This window comes from Neodiprion pinetum, chromosome 5, assembly GCF_021155775.2.
Source record: "Neodiprion pinetum isolate iyNeoPine1 chromosome 5, iyNeoPine1.2, whole genome shotgun sequence".
NCBI lineage: Eukaryota > Metazoa > Arthropoda > Insecta > Hymenoptera > Diprionidae > Neodiprion > Neodiprion pinetum.
Genome location: NC_060236.1, coordinates 17,288,138 through 17,303,697, shown reverse-complemented (window position 1 = coordinate 17,303,697; position 15,560 = coordinate 17,288,138). Strand labels below are relative to the sequence as shown.

Below are 15,560 nucleotides of genomic sequence, written 5' to 3'. Positions count from 1 at the left end.
TACAAAACTTGATGTGTTTAGGAATGAAATGTATCTTCTAAAAATGTTGACGCATTCATCGTGCTATTTTTTATTCAAAACTCAATTGAACATGTGCAACAAATGGGTCTTGAATGATTTTTCAAACGATTTTTGGGAAAACTGGAGGATGGAGAGACGATGCCTGTTATGTAATTCCCATTCCTGAAAGTTGTTGAGCAATCTCAATTGGGGAAAACAAAAATTAAACTTGGATAATATTACAATATTATGTTCACTAGATCCAAGTAAGCATCTAGAGTTTATCAAATGAGAATAATCTTCGCTGAATGATCTTCTAACGGTTCATTGTTTTGACGTTAATCAGCAACTTATAGTGATTAGAGAGCGTCAACAGCCTTTAAAATTTTTGGGATAATAAAACACGAAAGAAAAACTACGGTTAAACGCACTCGCGTATTAGGAACTTGATGGAACCATGTGAATCCCCGAAAATATCATAGTCTCAAAATTGCGTGACACTATTCACCGTGTTGACATGTGTTCTGTATATTCTTGTCACACCGTTACTGCAACATGCGTCAAAAACAATATATTACCGTACCCTGAGAAAATCAGGGTCTTCCGTTCTGTGAAAAGACTCCAAGAGCTGTTCCACCACTTATTCTCTCTTCCCGGGCGTTTCTCGTAGGAGGTGCAGAAAAGTTGCGAACTCAATTGGTGCCCCGGTTCAGCACACGCATGTCCGTTTCTCCCTCTAAGAGCTAGCAGGGGTTGGCTAACTCGTGGGGCTCGATTGCTCGGCTGGGTGGTTCGACTAAGGATTCTGGAGCCGCGCGTCGAGGATGTGGAGCCACACCCACGTCCATCAATCACGCGCTCTTTACTTCGGATGAGCGAAATAAGTGCCCAATTTCCAGGTAGCACACTTGGCGAGATGGCGAGCATCACTTGATTGGTCAAAGCTGGCATAATGTCATCATATGACAAATTTGACTTACAATTGGAAGAAGACCGGAAAGACGGTGACTATTCTCCTAAGATGTTGCGACGACTGTCAGTAAGCCAAAAGTCGAAGCTGTGTTGATACACCCTGCTTCCACGAATGTCTTTAAAAATGTCAAGATCAAGTCAAAGCAAAAATAGAAATCAAGGAGAAGTTGTCTTGAACCGAGGATAGAGCATTGGGTCAATAATATCCTGAAACAACTTGCATTGCAGATTGGTGATCCAGGCCGATACCTTGAATTTGGGAATCAAGCCAGGACGATATTCTGGATCCATAAACAAACTCACAGCATTGACAGATCCTTCGGAATTGAATTGGTTTCGAAAAATCCTACGCAGAATTGTTGAAAACCAATGTATTTGCAGAAATCATTTAATTTTTTTTACTGAACTTGATGTTGTTCGGACTGTCGGGGATCTGGAGAAGGGCCGACTAGTCTACATTCATTTTTCTTTTTTCTGCACTATCCTTTCTCGTGTCGTATTCTTCCATCGAAATCGAATCACTGCCTCGAGCGATGGGGTGAAGAGGAGGAGCAACGAAGGCAGACGTCGCGTCCCGGCTCGACGTCTATTGCATTCCAGAGTTTGGCAAGAGCCAATCTCTGCCAGTCGTCAATCTCGCTCTTCCACTGTACATAAACGCGATCAGTTCCCTCGAGACGCGATTTCATTTTCCTCAATGGATGTATATGCCTACCTAGAGTCGAGGATTCGTCCTCTTTCATCATTTACCCGAGAGTGATTCCGGCTTCGATTCCAATCCTCGAAAACCTGGAACCCTACAGTGTTCCACCCGCGTTATTAGGCAGCAAATCACCCGCTAGCCACCTTTTCACAACCCTGGCTCATCGGGTCACTTTTTCATGCATGCCAAAAACCAAGGGTGAGGGTTAAGAAAGGTTGGAAGCGATGCATTCCCTCTGATACTCAGATTAAATTGTTATTGAATCTATTACTTTTGCGCTCTCTTGTGAAATTTTCATTTTATGTTACATGTCTTGTACCATTGCTCGTACAATGACTTCAATCAGCCACGTCAGATTATGTTACGTCATTTTATATTCTTAGATTCGTGCTCTGTAGAGGTCTTGTAGTATTATCTGACAGTTTCAGTGATCTGGAACATTGCATCTAAGTTAATTGAAAAAAAAAATCGACCTTAAAGTCAGTACGAAAGTATTCTGATAAGTGGGTGTCGTTTTATTGGGTATCACATAAATGTAGAAGTTACAGATTTGGAGTGGTACTTTAACGTTCATAACCTAATTGGACGATATCTAGGTTGAAATACTCCAACGACTTGAGTACAGCATAATTTTTCAGTGTACAATAACGAGATGAATTACGGTTCATTTTCTAGTATAAAATCAAATTGCATCTGTTGATTGATTGCGTTTCAACAACGTCGCGCCGGATTTTGCGAAACCAACACATTTCCAGTGGACCTGTCAACTCTGCGAGATTCTCTACGAACACAAGAAATCTTCACTGTTTGATGTCCGAATTCAGCTTGGAAGCTCGCCTTACCTACCTGTATTGTGACTTGTTTCAGGAAACTATGACAAATGACCCAATTTTCTATCCCTGGTGCCAGCTCCTGCGAAATGCTGCACCATAAGATTCTTGCATCAGGTGTAGGTACATAGCCACGAACAATATTTTAGCATTTGCATGGAATCGTATGCTTACGAATATGACCCAGGTTGTCAATTTAGTCCACATTACGCAAGGTGACTGTAAATGCACCCGATGTCATAAAAAAATGGTCAAACGATACTTTGAAATTTCAATAATAACCAGACTTTGTCGATCCTCTTACATTCTCTGTAACAAGTTTTGTATGATGTGTAGATTTTGTCTTAACTTCGTATTGATCTCAACGTTTTTTAAGACATCTGTCGACATTGAATTGACACAGCTTCCATTTCAAGCTTATTTACAGTCATTGCTACAGCTCCGGTGAACATTCACCACTTTGCTGACTTTCTGCCAATTCTAATAGAAATTAAACGTTTTGTCTGTGAATATTATGCCAGATTTAATTGATCAAATGATAGTCGACATTACGACAAGTGTGCTATCCGGGCTACTTACACGCCTTGGTCATATTCCAAGAATATTGGCCATTGGAGAATGATCTTCAGGAGGTCTTTGCATTCAAGGTGTCATCGGAAGTTAAGGTTTAGTAAAATACGATGACCGTCATGAGCTGTTTACCGTCTAATGCGGATGTCCTTTTTGTGCGGCTAGATTACGGCGAGACGGTGAGGCATACCCGACCAATGTTTTCGTTGTGGGGACACTTTGATCTATTTCGGGATGAAGACTGCCGCCTGGTTTCACGCTCACGAGAAGGCCTGCTGGCGGCTCAATTTATGAATTCACTGCAGTAATGGTGGATTTACTGGCTGTGAATCATCCGAAAAGGATAGTTGAATGAGTGGCGTGCGGCGCGAGCGCTCTTAAAAAAGGAGAAAAGCGCTGGGAACGTCAGTTCCAGGCACCAAAGTGAGGTGATAAATCTTTGGAAACGTGTCCAGCACTGTGTACTTAGTAAATTTGTTGCAATCAATGGACACGTTTCAACGGACACTGCAAGGTCAGCTATAAAAAGCGTGCGTAACTGCGTCAGACAGTCTTCTTCCGATTGTTTCAGATCACGCTAAACAAGCTCTACATCTAAACAGCAGTCTTACTGACAGATAGTAGCGATTTTTCTATCACACAAAATACACACGCACACCTCTTCTTCTTTCTTCTATCAAAACTTACCACTTTCAGAGACCACCGCTGCACGGATCGTGACGAGTTTCTGTACGTTGAACAAACCTTCTGCCATACTACCGTAAACCATGCTTCCATCATGACGACGGAATCCTCGCACGGATTCCACCATCGGCAACAGAATCACATTAAATTTCCAAATGGTGACGTTGTTCTTGGTATACAAATCGAAGAAGTAAGGATTTGTTGCCTTGCGGTTCAAGAATTTGGTCGCTCAACGAAGAAGTAATTCATTTATAGTGCCAATGTTAGAAGCCTGGTTATGCTTAGGTTGACAGTGAATTAAACCCTTCGTTGGCAACACTGGTCGAATTGGCTCACTTGTATTATAAACGGCTGATGCGTGAAAACCGTACCTTCAATTTTGCCAAAGATATTGTGAAACATGCTTTAAATATCGTAGAACAAGTAGTTATATGGTGCCTTGTAAAATAATCTTCACGATATATTTCAAAAAATGGTAAAGCTCTGAATTAGCAAGAAATAAAATTCGCCTGAAAAATCTTATCTTTTGCAAATTTCGATATTCTTACAGAAAACGTACGAGAGATACTAATGACTTATATGACTTATAGGAAGGTACTTCAAGGAAAAAATTCTTTTCACGTAGTACGTCATTTTTAGGTACACGCATGTTTTTATTGGCAGTGGAATACATCATTTATTGGGCCATTATAATCACAAGTTACGTTTTGGGCATTCACCTGACAAAATGGCTGAAACTGTTTCAAGTAATAAAAGTTAGACGTCAACCGAAGCGATTATCATCGACCATGCAATGGTTACAGTCTGAGCGCCAACAACTGTCATACACGTGTAACAACCAAGCTACCCCAATAAATTCCCACATAGTTCGTTGAATGAAAATTCCTTTCATACATTATGTACGTGGCGAATTTTATGATTACGGTTGGAATATATTATTCAGGTATATGCGGAGTTATAAAGGGGCGTAGGTAAAGAGAATCGTCAGATTCTCATGGCTATAAAATTCGGAAGGTCGACTTAGGGTCAGGATTAGGGATTTGGGTCCGCTGTTTATTATTCAAAGGAATGCACGACGCCACCGGTGACCGGCTAGTTTCTTGCAGGAAATGTTCCGACGGTTGCAGGTTATGCCGAGCGATGGATCTGAGGATCCACAGGGGTTTAACAATGCGTATTTTTGCGGGCATGCGTCGCGTACCCTCAGACAGGTATCATATGAATACATATTTGATGCTGACAATGGGACATAAGTGGAGAGTCGAGACTCGAGTCTTGACACTTTGAGCAGCTTCTGGTGCCCAGATTTAAATAACGACGAGGTATTTTACCCAGAGCGCACCACCGTGCAGTTACGTTTAATTTTGTGTCTAAATAATTCATACAGAAATAAAAATGAAAGAGGCAGGGGAAAAAAATCGTTCGTCTGCTCTTTGTCCAGCGAAAATACGTACACATATATTATATGTTATACATGTGCGTCCGTTTGCGTGTCGCGAAAAAAACAAAAAAAAAATGGAGACACAAATAGAAGAGAAGTTGTAAAAGTGAAGATAGAAATAAATATGTCAGGAAAGAAATGTATGGCAAGTGGTTCTGGAATATTCGATGTATAGATATATAATACACTTCGTCGAATTTATAATGTATTTCATAGTCATACATCGACCGGCTACTGTTGATTTGATTTTGAAATTCTGTGTCCTCATTTTTGTATTGCTGCATAATTTCGAAAAAACACAATGATGATTCGAAGTAACAAAATAAAATTTCTAAAAACTCCGTTACCCTTGTGGCATCATTTTGTAGATCGTTAGAAAGAAAAAATGAAAAAATAATTATAACCGAGAAAATATATACTCTCATCAGATTAATCGAATACTCGTGTCTAGTACACAATTCTAAGTATACAATTTATTGGAGTCGAATACTAGGGTGGCCCAAAAAAGAAACCTTTTTTTTGGCGTGCGTAGAAAAAGTTGATTTTTATGCTTAAACAAATTCCCGTGAAATCAGAGCCCTGTAACTCAATTTTAAAAGGTCGTCCACGCGACTTTTGCACTCCGCAACTGATTAACACATGAAAAATCGGAGGGCCAGCGACAGGGAAATCGGTAAGTTTTGAATGTTTTTTCCCGCATTCATACTTCGCTGAAGCTGACGATTTGAAAAGGTGCAAATATCGCTGTCGAAAAAGCTCAAGATTTTTAGAATCAAGCTCAGATTCCCGTCCACCCGATACAATTTTCGGCTGTAACTGTCAAAGAACTTCGCCAAACAATGTACAAAACGACAAGTGCACTCTGTGCTTATTCAGAAATAGAGTGAAGTTTCCCCTGTTCGATTTTTTGGTTTCAGACCATCGATCCCAGAGATTTCATCAACAGCGCAGACCCGTCTTTTCGTTGGACCTTTCTTCAACTACCATTTTCGTATACAAAAACTAACATGAATTTAAAAAAAATCTTTCTATGTATTTCTGGAGTGTATGATCATTACATGTAACAACTTACATATCAATATTTATAATATAAGTCTATTAAAAAAATTTATGAAAATAGTCTTTTTTTAGCGCGCCATAAATTGGGTACACCCCTGAAGTATGTGCGAGTCCAATGGAACAGGAATTTTCTCAATTTAATCGAACGGTTCTTTATTTCTCCTTCGCAGGTAAACAATTCTTTCTTGATACTAGAAGAGACAAAAAATAAAAAAAAAAAAAAAACAAAACTTGAAAGCGAGCCGCTGCGTCGAATCAAATAAATGCAAGTCGGAGAATCTTTTCTCATCCGAATTTGATCTGATAAATTTTCATTACACAGTAGGTATGTTGTTTCGTTCGTATCGAGCAGTTGCGTTACAAAGGTTCATCGGTTGTGAGCGTAGTCGGCGAGGATCGAGTGTCGTCATCTGCAGGGCAATTATAATACGTCTATTACTCTTTTTTGTCGTCCTCCCGTATCCCATATTCGTTCATACATCTCTCGCCCAATTTTTTTAATCCGCTCTCCCCTCCTCACCTCGTCGACAGCAGCGAAGCCCGCGGCGCGCATCGAATAACGAAACTCGTCCATTCGACGCAACGCAACGCTGCAAGCGCGATAACGAAATGGTAGAAAAAAAAAAAAAAAAAAAAAAAACAAGTGTAATTTAAAAGGGAGCCGGCTCAACCCGAACACCTTTAACGTCCCGATGTATCGGCAGGACTCTGGGAACGGAGGTGACCGGTGTCCAGCAGCCGGCTGCTGCCGCTAGCCGATCGTGAGAGCAGGTGCATCTCTTCGTGACTTACAAGCCCAGCGCTCGATGCAACCGATATGTTACATACACGTGTTACGCGCCTCCTTGCGCTTATTCTACTTTATAAGTGCGCGCATAGGCATCGATTCGTTTCTTTGCGCCGCCGTGCGGCTGGGTTCGAAACGGACGTTTTTTTTTTTTTGTTTCCCAGCAGCAAGAAATTAACCAAATATTGTCGATTACCGCTGGGGATATAATTCCACGAGGTATCGGTCGAATCGGGATCGGATTTTTTAACGGAATTTATTTGTTCCTTATTATTATAACGATGATTGAAATTAAATGTGAAACACGTTCACCAAATCACAAAATTTTCCGTTATCTTGTTCTTCTTTTGACGAAAAAAAAAGTTAGAACAATACTATGAAATCCATAAAATTACCGGGATGTAAATCGGTCTATAAGGTGTACAAATAAAATGTATAAATGTAAAAACTTGTCACGAACAGCCCATCAGGATTTTGCCTCGCTTAGGCCTCCATTTCCTCTGTTCATTTTCATAGACCTCCGTTGCGGTTTAGATACAACTGTCAGTTATACGCTTGCTTTACCTCAACCGCGTTTGTTTGCAAACTAGGTATTTTTGGTTATATTGCCACGAATATTAAAATTTAAGGACAAACGTGGATTCGATAAACTTTTTTAGTTTTTCCTTTTCAAGAGCGCGATCCGTATTGCTCTAGTTAGATACGCGTATATGGTTCATTCGGCGTCAAAGTAATAGGGGCGAGAAATGGTGAGGACGGAACTCATGGGCATAACAACGGAGGGCAAACCTTTACGTTTACTGAGTTAGTCACATTATGTTTCGATTTAGGCGGGCTTATTCGAGTGTTACAAAGTTGTGACTTCAGATTAGATCCATTTTTTTGGGTGGAGGTGAAAATGTAGACGGATCAAAAATCGAAGGGCTACAGTATCGAATTCTCAAAAAGGGCAAACTTAATATGTATAGAATTTAAAACTGGTAAAAATCGAAGTATGGAGAAGTGAAAGATTAGAAAGGTCAGAATATAGAATGCCAAACTGTTGAATTGTCAGAATCCCTCTCGACATATATAATCGTATACAGATTCTCCATTTTGCTGTTCCATGTTTTGACCTGTCTATAGTTTATCTTTCTATATCTCGACTTACTATGCTTTCAATTTTCTGTACTTGAACTTCCCTCATTTTTAAATTCCACGAATAAAATGTTCGTATCTATGAAAATTCGATAATCCGCTCCTTCTATGAAGCAGCTATTCTAGTTTTTTATCCCTACCCACTTTTTTATTCGGTATTGCTGGTTGAAAAACAGAGCCCCATTTTCTTCTCATTTTTTAAATCAAACCTATCTGACGTGCGATTCGATTTTATATTTCCAAAGTGCCTCTGATTAAGACCCGAAGTAATTCAGTAGTATCTGGTAAAATGTCACAGAAAATTTTTCACCCTTGAAGAAAGTCGAGTTTTTATTGCAGCAAAAGATATATTGTTATGTAAGCTAGTAAATAATAACAATGATAATTGAAACAAATTTCTTACATCGAAATGAAGAAAAGCGTTCTAGTAATAAGGGTTAAAAAACACGTTCAGGCGATTAGGCGATAGTAACAAATATACATATTTAACATCAAATAAATATCACTTATAAATATTTATAATTATCATTTGAAATATTTTATAATATCATTCGAATACCTTTTGCAACAAGAGTTTTACTGTAATGAAAACTTCGGTTTTTACTAGGACTCGAAAATGTTGTTACGCTTGACTAGATTTTACTGAATTTTTTCGAAACGAGTGTTTCGGAAATAACAAATTCAATCATATCTCAGATAGAGGTTGTTAAAAAAAATTCGAAATAAACGAGACTGTGCTGCGTAAAATCTACAGGTGAATCTAAAATCTCGGCTTCTGAACTTTATCGATACCTCGTACAACGAGTCAACTGCTACATGTGCTCGCATTTTTACCCAAACAGCACAAAACTGTAAAAGTCTTCAAAACCATATTTGAATGATGTTTTGTGATCTTTTTTTTGATGTTTAATGCTTGAGGAGGGCACGCATCTCTTGACCATGGAGTTATTTTTTCAAGTTCAAAAAAACAACCCACAAGACATCTTTTAGACGTCTTTTTAACGACTTTCAATATTGTGCTGTCAAAAATTTTTTTATTATTTTTCGTACATTGGGTGAGAGAAGTGAATGTTCATAATACTTGCGGGACTAAATAGATTTGTTGAGTTCAGCGTATTGTGAGGTTAAAGTTCGTAGTGATCTCATATTCAACAATGAATTTTTCGAAAAAAAAACTGCTATTTTGCAATTTTAGCGTTACTTGAACGTCAATAAACCATAACGAAGTGAAGATAATGATCAATGAATTTGCAATCTATCGTTATAAGCTTAACGTTACTATATACTTATAAATAACTTCAACGTCGACTGAATTTTCACCTTTTATTCATACGTCAATTGTTCATTTAGAGAATTGATTTCTTACGACAAGGAAAATCTTAAAATCTCAAATCAAGTAAAACGTGTTCGATAAATCAAGGTTCTTAGCTGGCAAAACTATAAAGGCTTCGATATGCGAAAATGCAATTTTTAATCCGTTCTAACAAGCTTGCATTTGAGGACGCACAATTTTGACTCAGGTGGATGGAATTGGGTTATACTGGAAGTGTATTATTGTTGATACCGTTACTTTCACTCATTTTAAACATCCTATAATCATGTGTACATATTTTGAGGGCTTCAATGCCGCAGTGAAGCGATGAACTTGGCACTTGCACAAATATCTCATCTCTGCTTAACTGGAACTGCATCACACTCGCAAATTCCTTCTCCAACGAATATTTCCTCATGGGATTTCTCTCGTCACGTTATTCCACGTAAGAAATGATGACAACCTGGAAGATTGAAACCGTAATATTAGATTGCGTTTACTTTAATTGTTGTAGAGAAAAGAGGTATGTTTTTTTTTCTCGAAGGAACCAAAAATGGCCACTATATTATTATTTCGAATCCAAAAAATTAGTTTTTACCTCAAAAGAATATCGATCATTTCAATGTCACTCGTTAGCATCGAATTGATGTTCTCATGCTTTTAAATTGGCATCTTTTTTTGCAAATCCACTTTCTGATACAATTACGAAGCAGAGTCGCCTTTTCAAATTGGAATAAAGACTTCAAACTATACAGCAAGGACACCTACGACGAGTAATCGCATTAATAATGTCAACGTTAATGCTGGTATAGAAGCCGTTTGTTTGTGCCAAGAATCTTGGCTCGCGGATTGCGAAATGCGCTAAAGAAAAGGCCGGATTTCAAAGAGACTAATTGCTTCTTAGCTGCAGTACGCGGAATTGTTAACAAACGCGAATTCCGCGCCAGGTTCGACTGCTTAGCACCGGCTAAGCAATTACGAAACCGCACATCTCGCTGCGGGAACAGTGGTGATAATTATTGCAGTGAATTTCATGTATTCATGTTCTTCAGTTATGCGAATTTCGTGGTTTAATCGTTGGTCGAGAGGAATATTTTTCCTCCTTTTTTTTTTTTTTTGTACAAAGAACGTCCAAACGATTGTGTTCACGGGACTCAAGATCTTGCCAAAATAAAAATACAGACAGTATTTCCCTAATTCGAAACAGTCTACTCATTGTTATACGGTTTTTAATTACTACGGATAAAATTGTTTTTTTTTTTTTTCAAAATTCTAAATTTACCTTGATCTTCGAATATCATCCTCCTTGATTTTGCTAAGGAATTGATAATGTACAGTACGTGTAATTACGGCCAAGTTGTTATAATAATATCCGCAAAAGTATAATTAAACCCACTTTTCTTTCTCTTATCATTTTCTTCCTCGACGATCGTTCGACCCGTGTACAGCAGCGATTACGACCCATTACCCAAATAATTATACAGAAGAGCGGAGTTATCTTTCGATCAAATGTTGTTACAACGAGCGATTTCCGATCAACTATCAAGCGGAGCCCGAACGTCGATGGAGATGTAAGATTAATAATTGATGGATACGGGATCATTTTTTACGTCTCATTTTTCCTTACCACTTCTCGACACATTCGACTGATGTTATTTGCGCTTGTCTTGCTCACCACCGAATTACGCGGGCAGCCGTAATAATTGCTACGGCAAACTTGTCCACACTGGCGCCCAACGAGTCGAATGCCAACCGGTAGCCACTTGTTAACTAATTGGTTAAACACTATGCAATTTCCGTAGTCAAACGATCGTTCGTTATTTCGTTGCAGAATTTCTTTGGTCGGCACCTTTTCTGGCTTTTACTTAATACCGATGTTTGCTTTTCTATTTTTATTTCACTTAACAAGAGTCATTTCCGGTCCTGCCTCATGCCGGAACAACGAGTTTGAAAGACTTTTCAGACTATGACTCTTGTCAGTTCACTTCGTGCTTGTCAAAAAAATGATACTCTGATATTCTTTTCTGCACAAAAAAAAAATTCAATTCGACAGAGATGTAGAAAAAAATGAAAGTTCACACGAGTGTTCAATGTTGATTGTTCTGTGATATTGCATTTGCGTTGATCGAGTTTTTCAGTTACGGAAAATTATTATTGAAAAAATCTTAAATCGAATTTCCGTCTAGTTACACTAATAATAAATGAATTCAATTATTAGTTTCAGGCAACGGTCCGAAAACATCTGAAGTCTTTTATAATCTTCGAAATCTCTTGGAATCCTCTGAAATCTTTTGAAATCTTTTGAAATCTTTTGACATCTTTTCAAATCTCTTATAATTTTTTAAATCTTCTGAAATCTTTAGAAATCCTTAGACAACCTCTGGATCGTCTTGAAATCTTGTGAAGTCCTTTGAAATTGTCGAAACCTTCTGATATTCTCTGAAATATCTTGAAATTTTTTAGAACCTCTGAAATCGTTTGTAATCCTTGTAATCTTGAAATAAGATTTACATCAAGTTGGTGAGCTATTGGCACTTCGGTTTGAGGCCTGTGTGGTTGGGAAAAAAAAAGAAAGATGAAACACATTTTGGGGAGATGATTGAAAACAGTCGTTCGAGAGCCAATAAAGATGTCGCTTCTGCTGTGGCTGCTGCCTCCAGCAAAACATCTGGCCAGTTACTCGAATCTCCTATAATAAAAGTTCGCCCTGATCCTGTCTCAATCTATCGGACTAAAGACAGCGCCGTTCTTTTTTTGCTCTTTCCATCTTGGCAGCATCGCTCAACATCCGTAATTGCAAAATCAGTTTCTACACGGAGAGAAAAATCTGAGAAAAATCACCCTGCTGTTACTAATCGTAATGTAAAAGACACCCAATGCAGTTTTTATTGATGTATGTTACAAAAATTATGGGTTTTTGTGAAAAAAATTACTACCCTGCTTAGAAACTATGTATTTCGGCAGCACAAAATTCAAAATGTGACGACCCATTTTTCTGATGCAGCACGGTAAAAACTGCATTAGGTTTCTTTTACATCACGATTATAGTAACAGCAGGGTAATTTTTCACAGATTTTTCTCTCCGTGTAGTGGGGCAAGGAATTACCGTTGAACGTTGGATTTCACTGTGACAAGATTTCCGTCTTCTTTTTGAAATGTGAACTTGACATCAAGTTCGTAATTGTGAGACTAGTTTAATCCCACTAAAAAATTCATAAGAACTTACGTTCTTTAGGCAATGATCAAAATGTGAGAAAATTCGTTGTACAGTTTTTCACCAAGTATTTTGGTATATTCGATTTTCACACCATTTTTGATTCGAAAATTATGACCCAATCAGGTATATTGTGGATATTTAAATTCATTGTAATGATTTTTGTCAGAGTTTTTTTGGCCGCAAACTCGAGCGGTTAAAAATCTTTGAGGTTTAAAACTACCGATTGCTAATGAAATTTACAAACTTTTTTTTACATCAGGATGAACATAACTCGTAATTTTTTCCACTTTTTTGGACACGCGTGCGATTGTTGAAGAAATTGTACCCCATTGTGTTTTAGCATTTTTTTACACGGGAAAATGATTGCTATTTTTTCATTATTCGTTCCCTTCGTTGTTCTAGTTTTTGTTACAATCCGTAACTACTCTTTCATTAAATAATAACGAGCTTACGAGTTAATGACGTGTTTTATTATAATATCTCAGCTTTAATAACTTCTAAATTTACAAAATGAAATATGAGAATGTGCCGAAGTGGCATAAAATTTTCCGAAAATTTACTCACGGTGTATAATTTTGTTTCTTAAGACAAAACGTTTCTCTGACGATGATTATACCTGCAATTTTCGTCTCCAGAACGGTTCCTTTCAAATATTTGAAAAAAAATCGCAAGTCAGTTTCCCCGAGTCGAATTCGAATTCCAAAAATTTTGAAAAAAATCCGAAAGCGTTGAGGAAAAAGTGGCTCAGCCTTCGAAACGGTGCTCCGCATAGCCGAGCTGTAATGAAGATCGTGTCGAACGCACTTATTACATTTCGTGGATCGAAATAAAATAACCACAGAGTTGCCTAACGAGTGCATTAAGAGCCGAATATACGCGGAGAAGTTTATTCCGTTCAATAAAGTGGCGATTTTGTTACCGTGCGGATCGTCAAAGCGCCGCGATGCTCGGAGAGTGCAGGCGTACGTAATACCGCAATCCGAAGCCTGCCCATGGTGAAATTTATTCGAAATTACGCTCTTGAATTTCCTCGCCGGGTCCGAGACCACACGTGTGCGTATAAGGTAACCCCGTCCTCTCATCTCAATTCTCAGGCGCTTCGGGCCGCGCCGCGTCACTCGGGCCGCATAACATGCCGCGGCGACCGCCAACGAGCCGGCGAAACACGGTCATCCTACTCATCCAGTGCTCAGCCTGCATACATCCGGCGTATCTTTTACACCGAGGCCTCTTCCTCTCACCGTTCTCAAGATATCTGCAGAATCAGCAGCGAGCGAGAGAGAGAGAGAGAGATAGAGAGAATGTGCCGGAGAGCAAAGTTGCAGCGCGCAAAATTTCAAGCGGAACTTGATCGGGCGCAGGGGGTTGAAGTTTAGAATGATCACGATGTCGGGGTTTTACAAAGATGTGGCAATTTATTTCGCAGAATTTGCGAGGGTGGAAGATCGAGGTATAGAAAAGTTGAATTGGAGAAGGGTAGAAGTATGGAAATCCGAAATACCTAATCGTCAAAATGCGATTGGCCACACAGTAGACGGATTAGAATATCGATATTTCATACGAGTGGGACTGAAAATGTGGAAAAAATATTAGAGGGTAAAAATGTTATAATAGCGAAAGTCAAGTAGGCGAAAATATATCTGGTATAAGTTTTTTTTTTTTTTTTTTGCAGCTATTAAAAGCTCTATGAAAAGAAATTACACACCCAAAACCTTGATATGCAATCGTCCGAAAATAGAAGAGCCACGTTATTGAATTTTTTCTTAAACGTGAAAATCTGTTTTATAGAATGTAAGAAATTTGTAGAAAGTTGAAATATATCATTAATAAAAAGTGAAAATATAAAACAACCAAAGTACAAAAGACTGTAGCATGGAATCGTCAGTATTTTAAAGAGATACTTGATTAGATGTTTACTTGTTAACTACAGTCAAGCATAAATCGTTTCCTTGGATCATATTAGATTTTTTACTCTTTTTTTCGGAGGGTCGGATTTCAAGTGTCTTGAGTTTTCAACTCTTGAGAAACGAATCAATCTTCAACGTCTGAAAACTTTTCAAAATTTTGCTAGATCTAATGCGATGTTGTCGCACAGAGATAAATCACAAGCTCACACGTATAACTTGTGTAAGACTTGCATTAAGTTGAATAAAGTTGGTGAAAATATTCCCTTCGTCGAATATAATTTACTATAATTCAATATGTTCTGGTATCTCTAAATATAATTCAAAGTTAATTTCATTTTACAAGTCTCACTGTTACATGAGTTTATGCGTTTGAGATTAAACTTGATGCTCATTGATCCTTTGCAACAAACTTTTTTGGATATTCTTTTCGACTACGATCAGCCAAAGAATACGTTAAAATTAGGAACAAATTCTCTGTAAGAAAGCAACGAACGTTTCTACGAAACAGTTGCACCTGTATAAAGAGAAATCCAATGATTTTTTTCCAAACTGATCATTCGTTAGATGATCAAGTAAAGTCGAATGATCAGCCTATCTACATGCAGAGTATGGTGGTAAATGCTTTCGGAACGGCAATTTTTTATACCTCAAAGTTATGCGAATAACTGACAATTCGATTTAATGTATTCCAACATTGTGCGATGTTCGCCACGAAATTTTGGGAAAAGCGTACAATCCATTTAAGCACAGGCGTTTGGCAACAGATGAATGTACAAGTATTTTTAATATACAACAGGAAATAGAAAGTGCATGTTCGAATCTATTTTCAATGGAAAATGCATGCTCAAATCTACTTGAAGTGGAAAATACATGTTCAAATCTGTTTTAACTGAAACATACATGTTCAAATCTAAATATTTTTTCCATTTTATATAGAAAAT

The 15,560-nt window shown here is 38.1% G+C and overlaps 1 protein-coding gene across 2 annotated transcripts in view; it reads left to right on the top strand.

The window, feature by feature from the left end:
• Positions 1–15,560, top strand: part of LOC138190951 (UPF0489 protein C5orf22 homolog) — a 243,378-nt gene that overhangs the window by 178,157 nt on the left and 49,661 nt on the right. Inside the window, exon 4 of one of the 2 annotated variants that reach the window (XM_069135910.1) lies at positions 6,118–6,223. The exons of the other annotated variant lie outside the window; for it this stretch is intronic. Coding sequence (XP_068992011.1) covers positions 6,118–6,211 — 94 coding nt within the window. The 3' untranslated portion in view covers positions 6,212–6,223. Of the gene's footprint in view, positions 1–6,117; positions 6,224–15,560 lie in introns of those variants that run through there. 2 annotated transcript variants of the gene reach the window in all.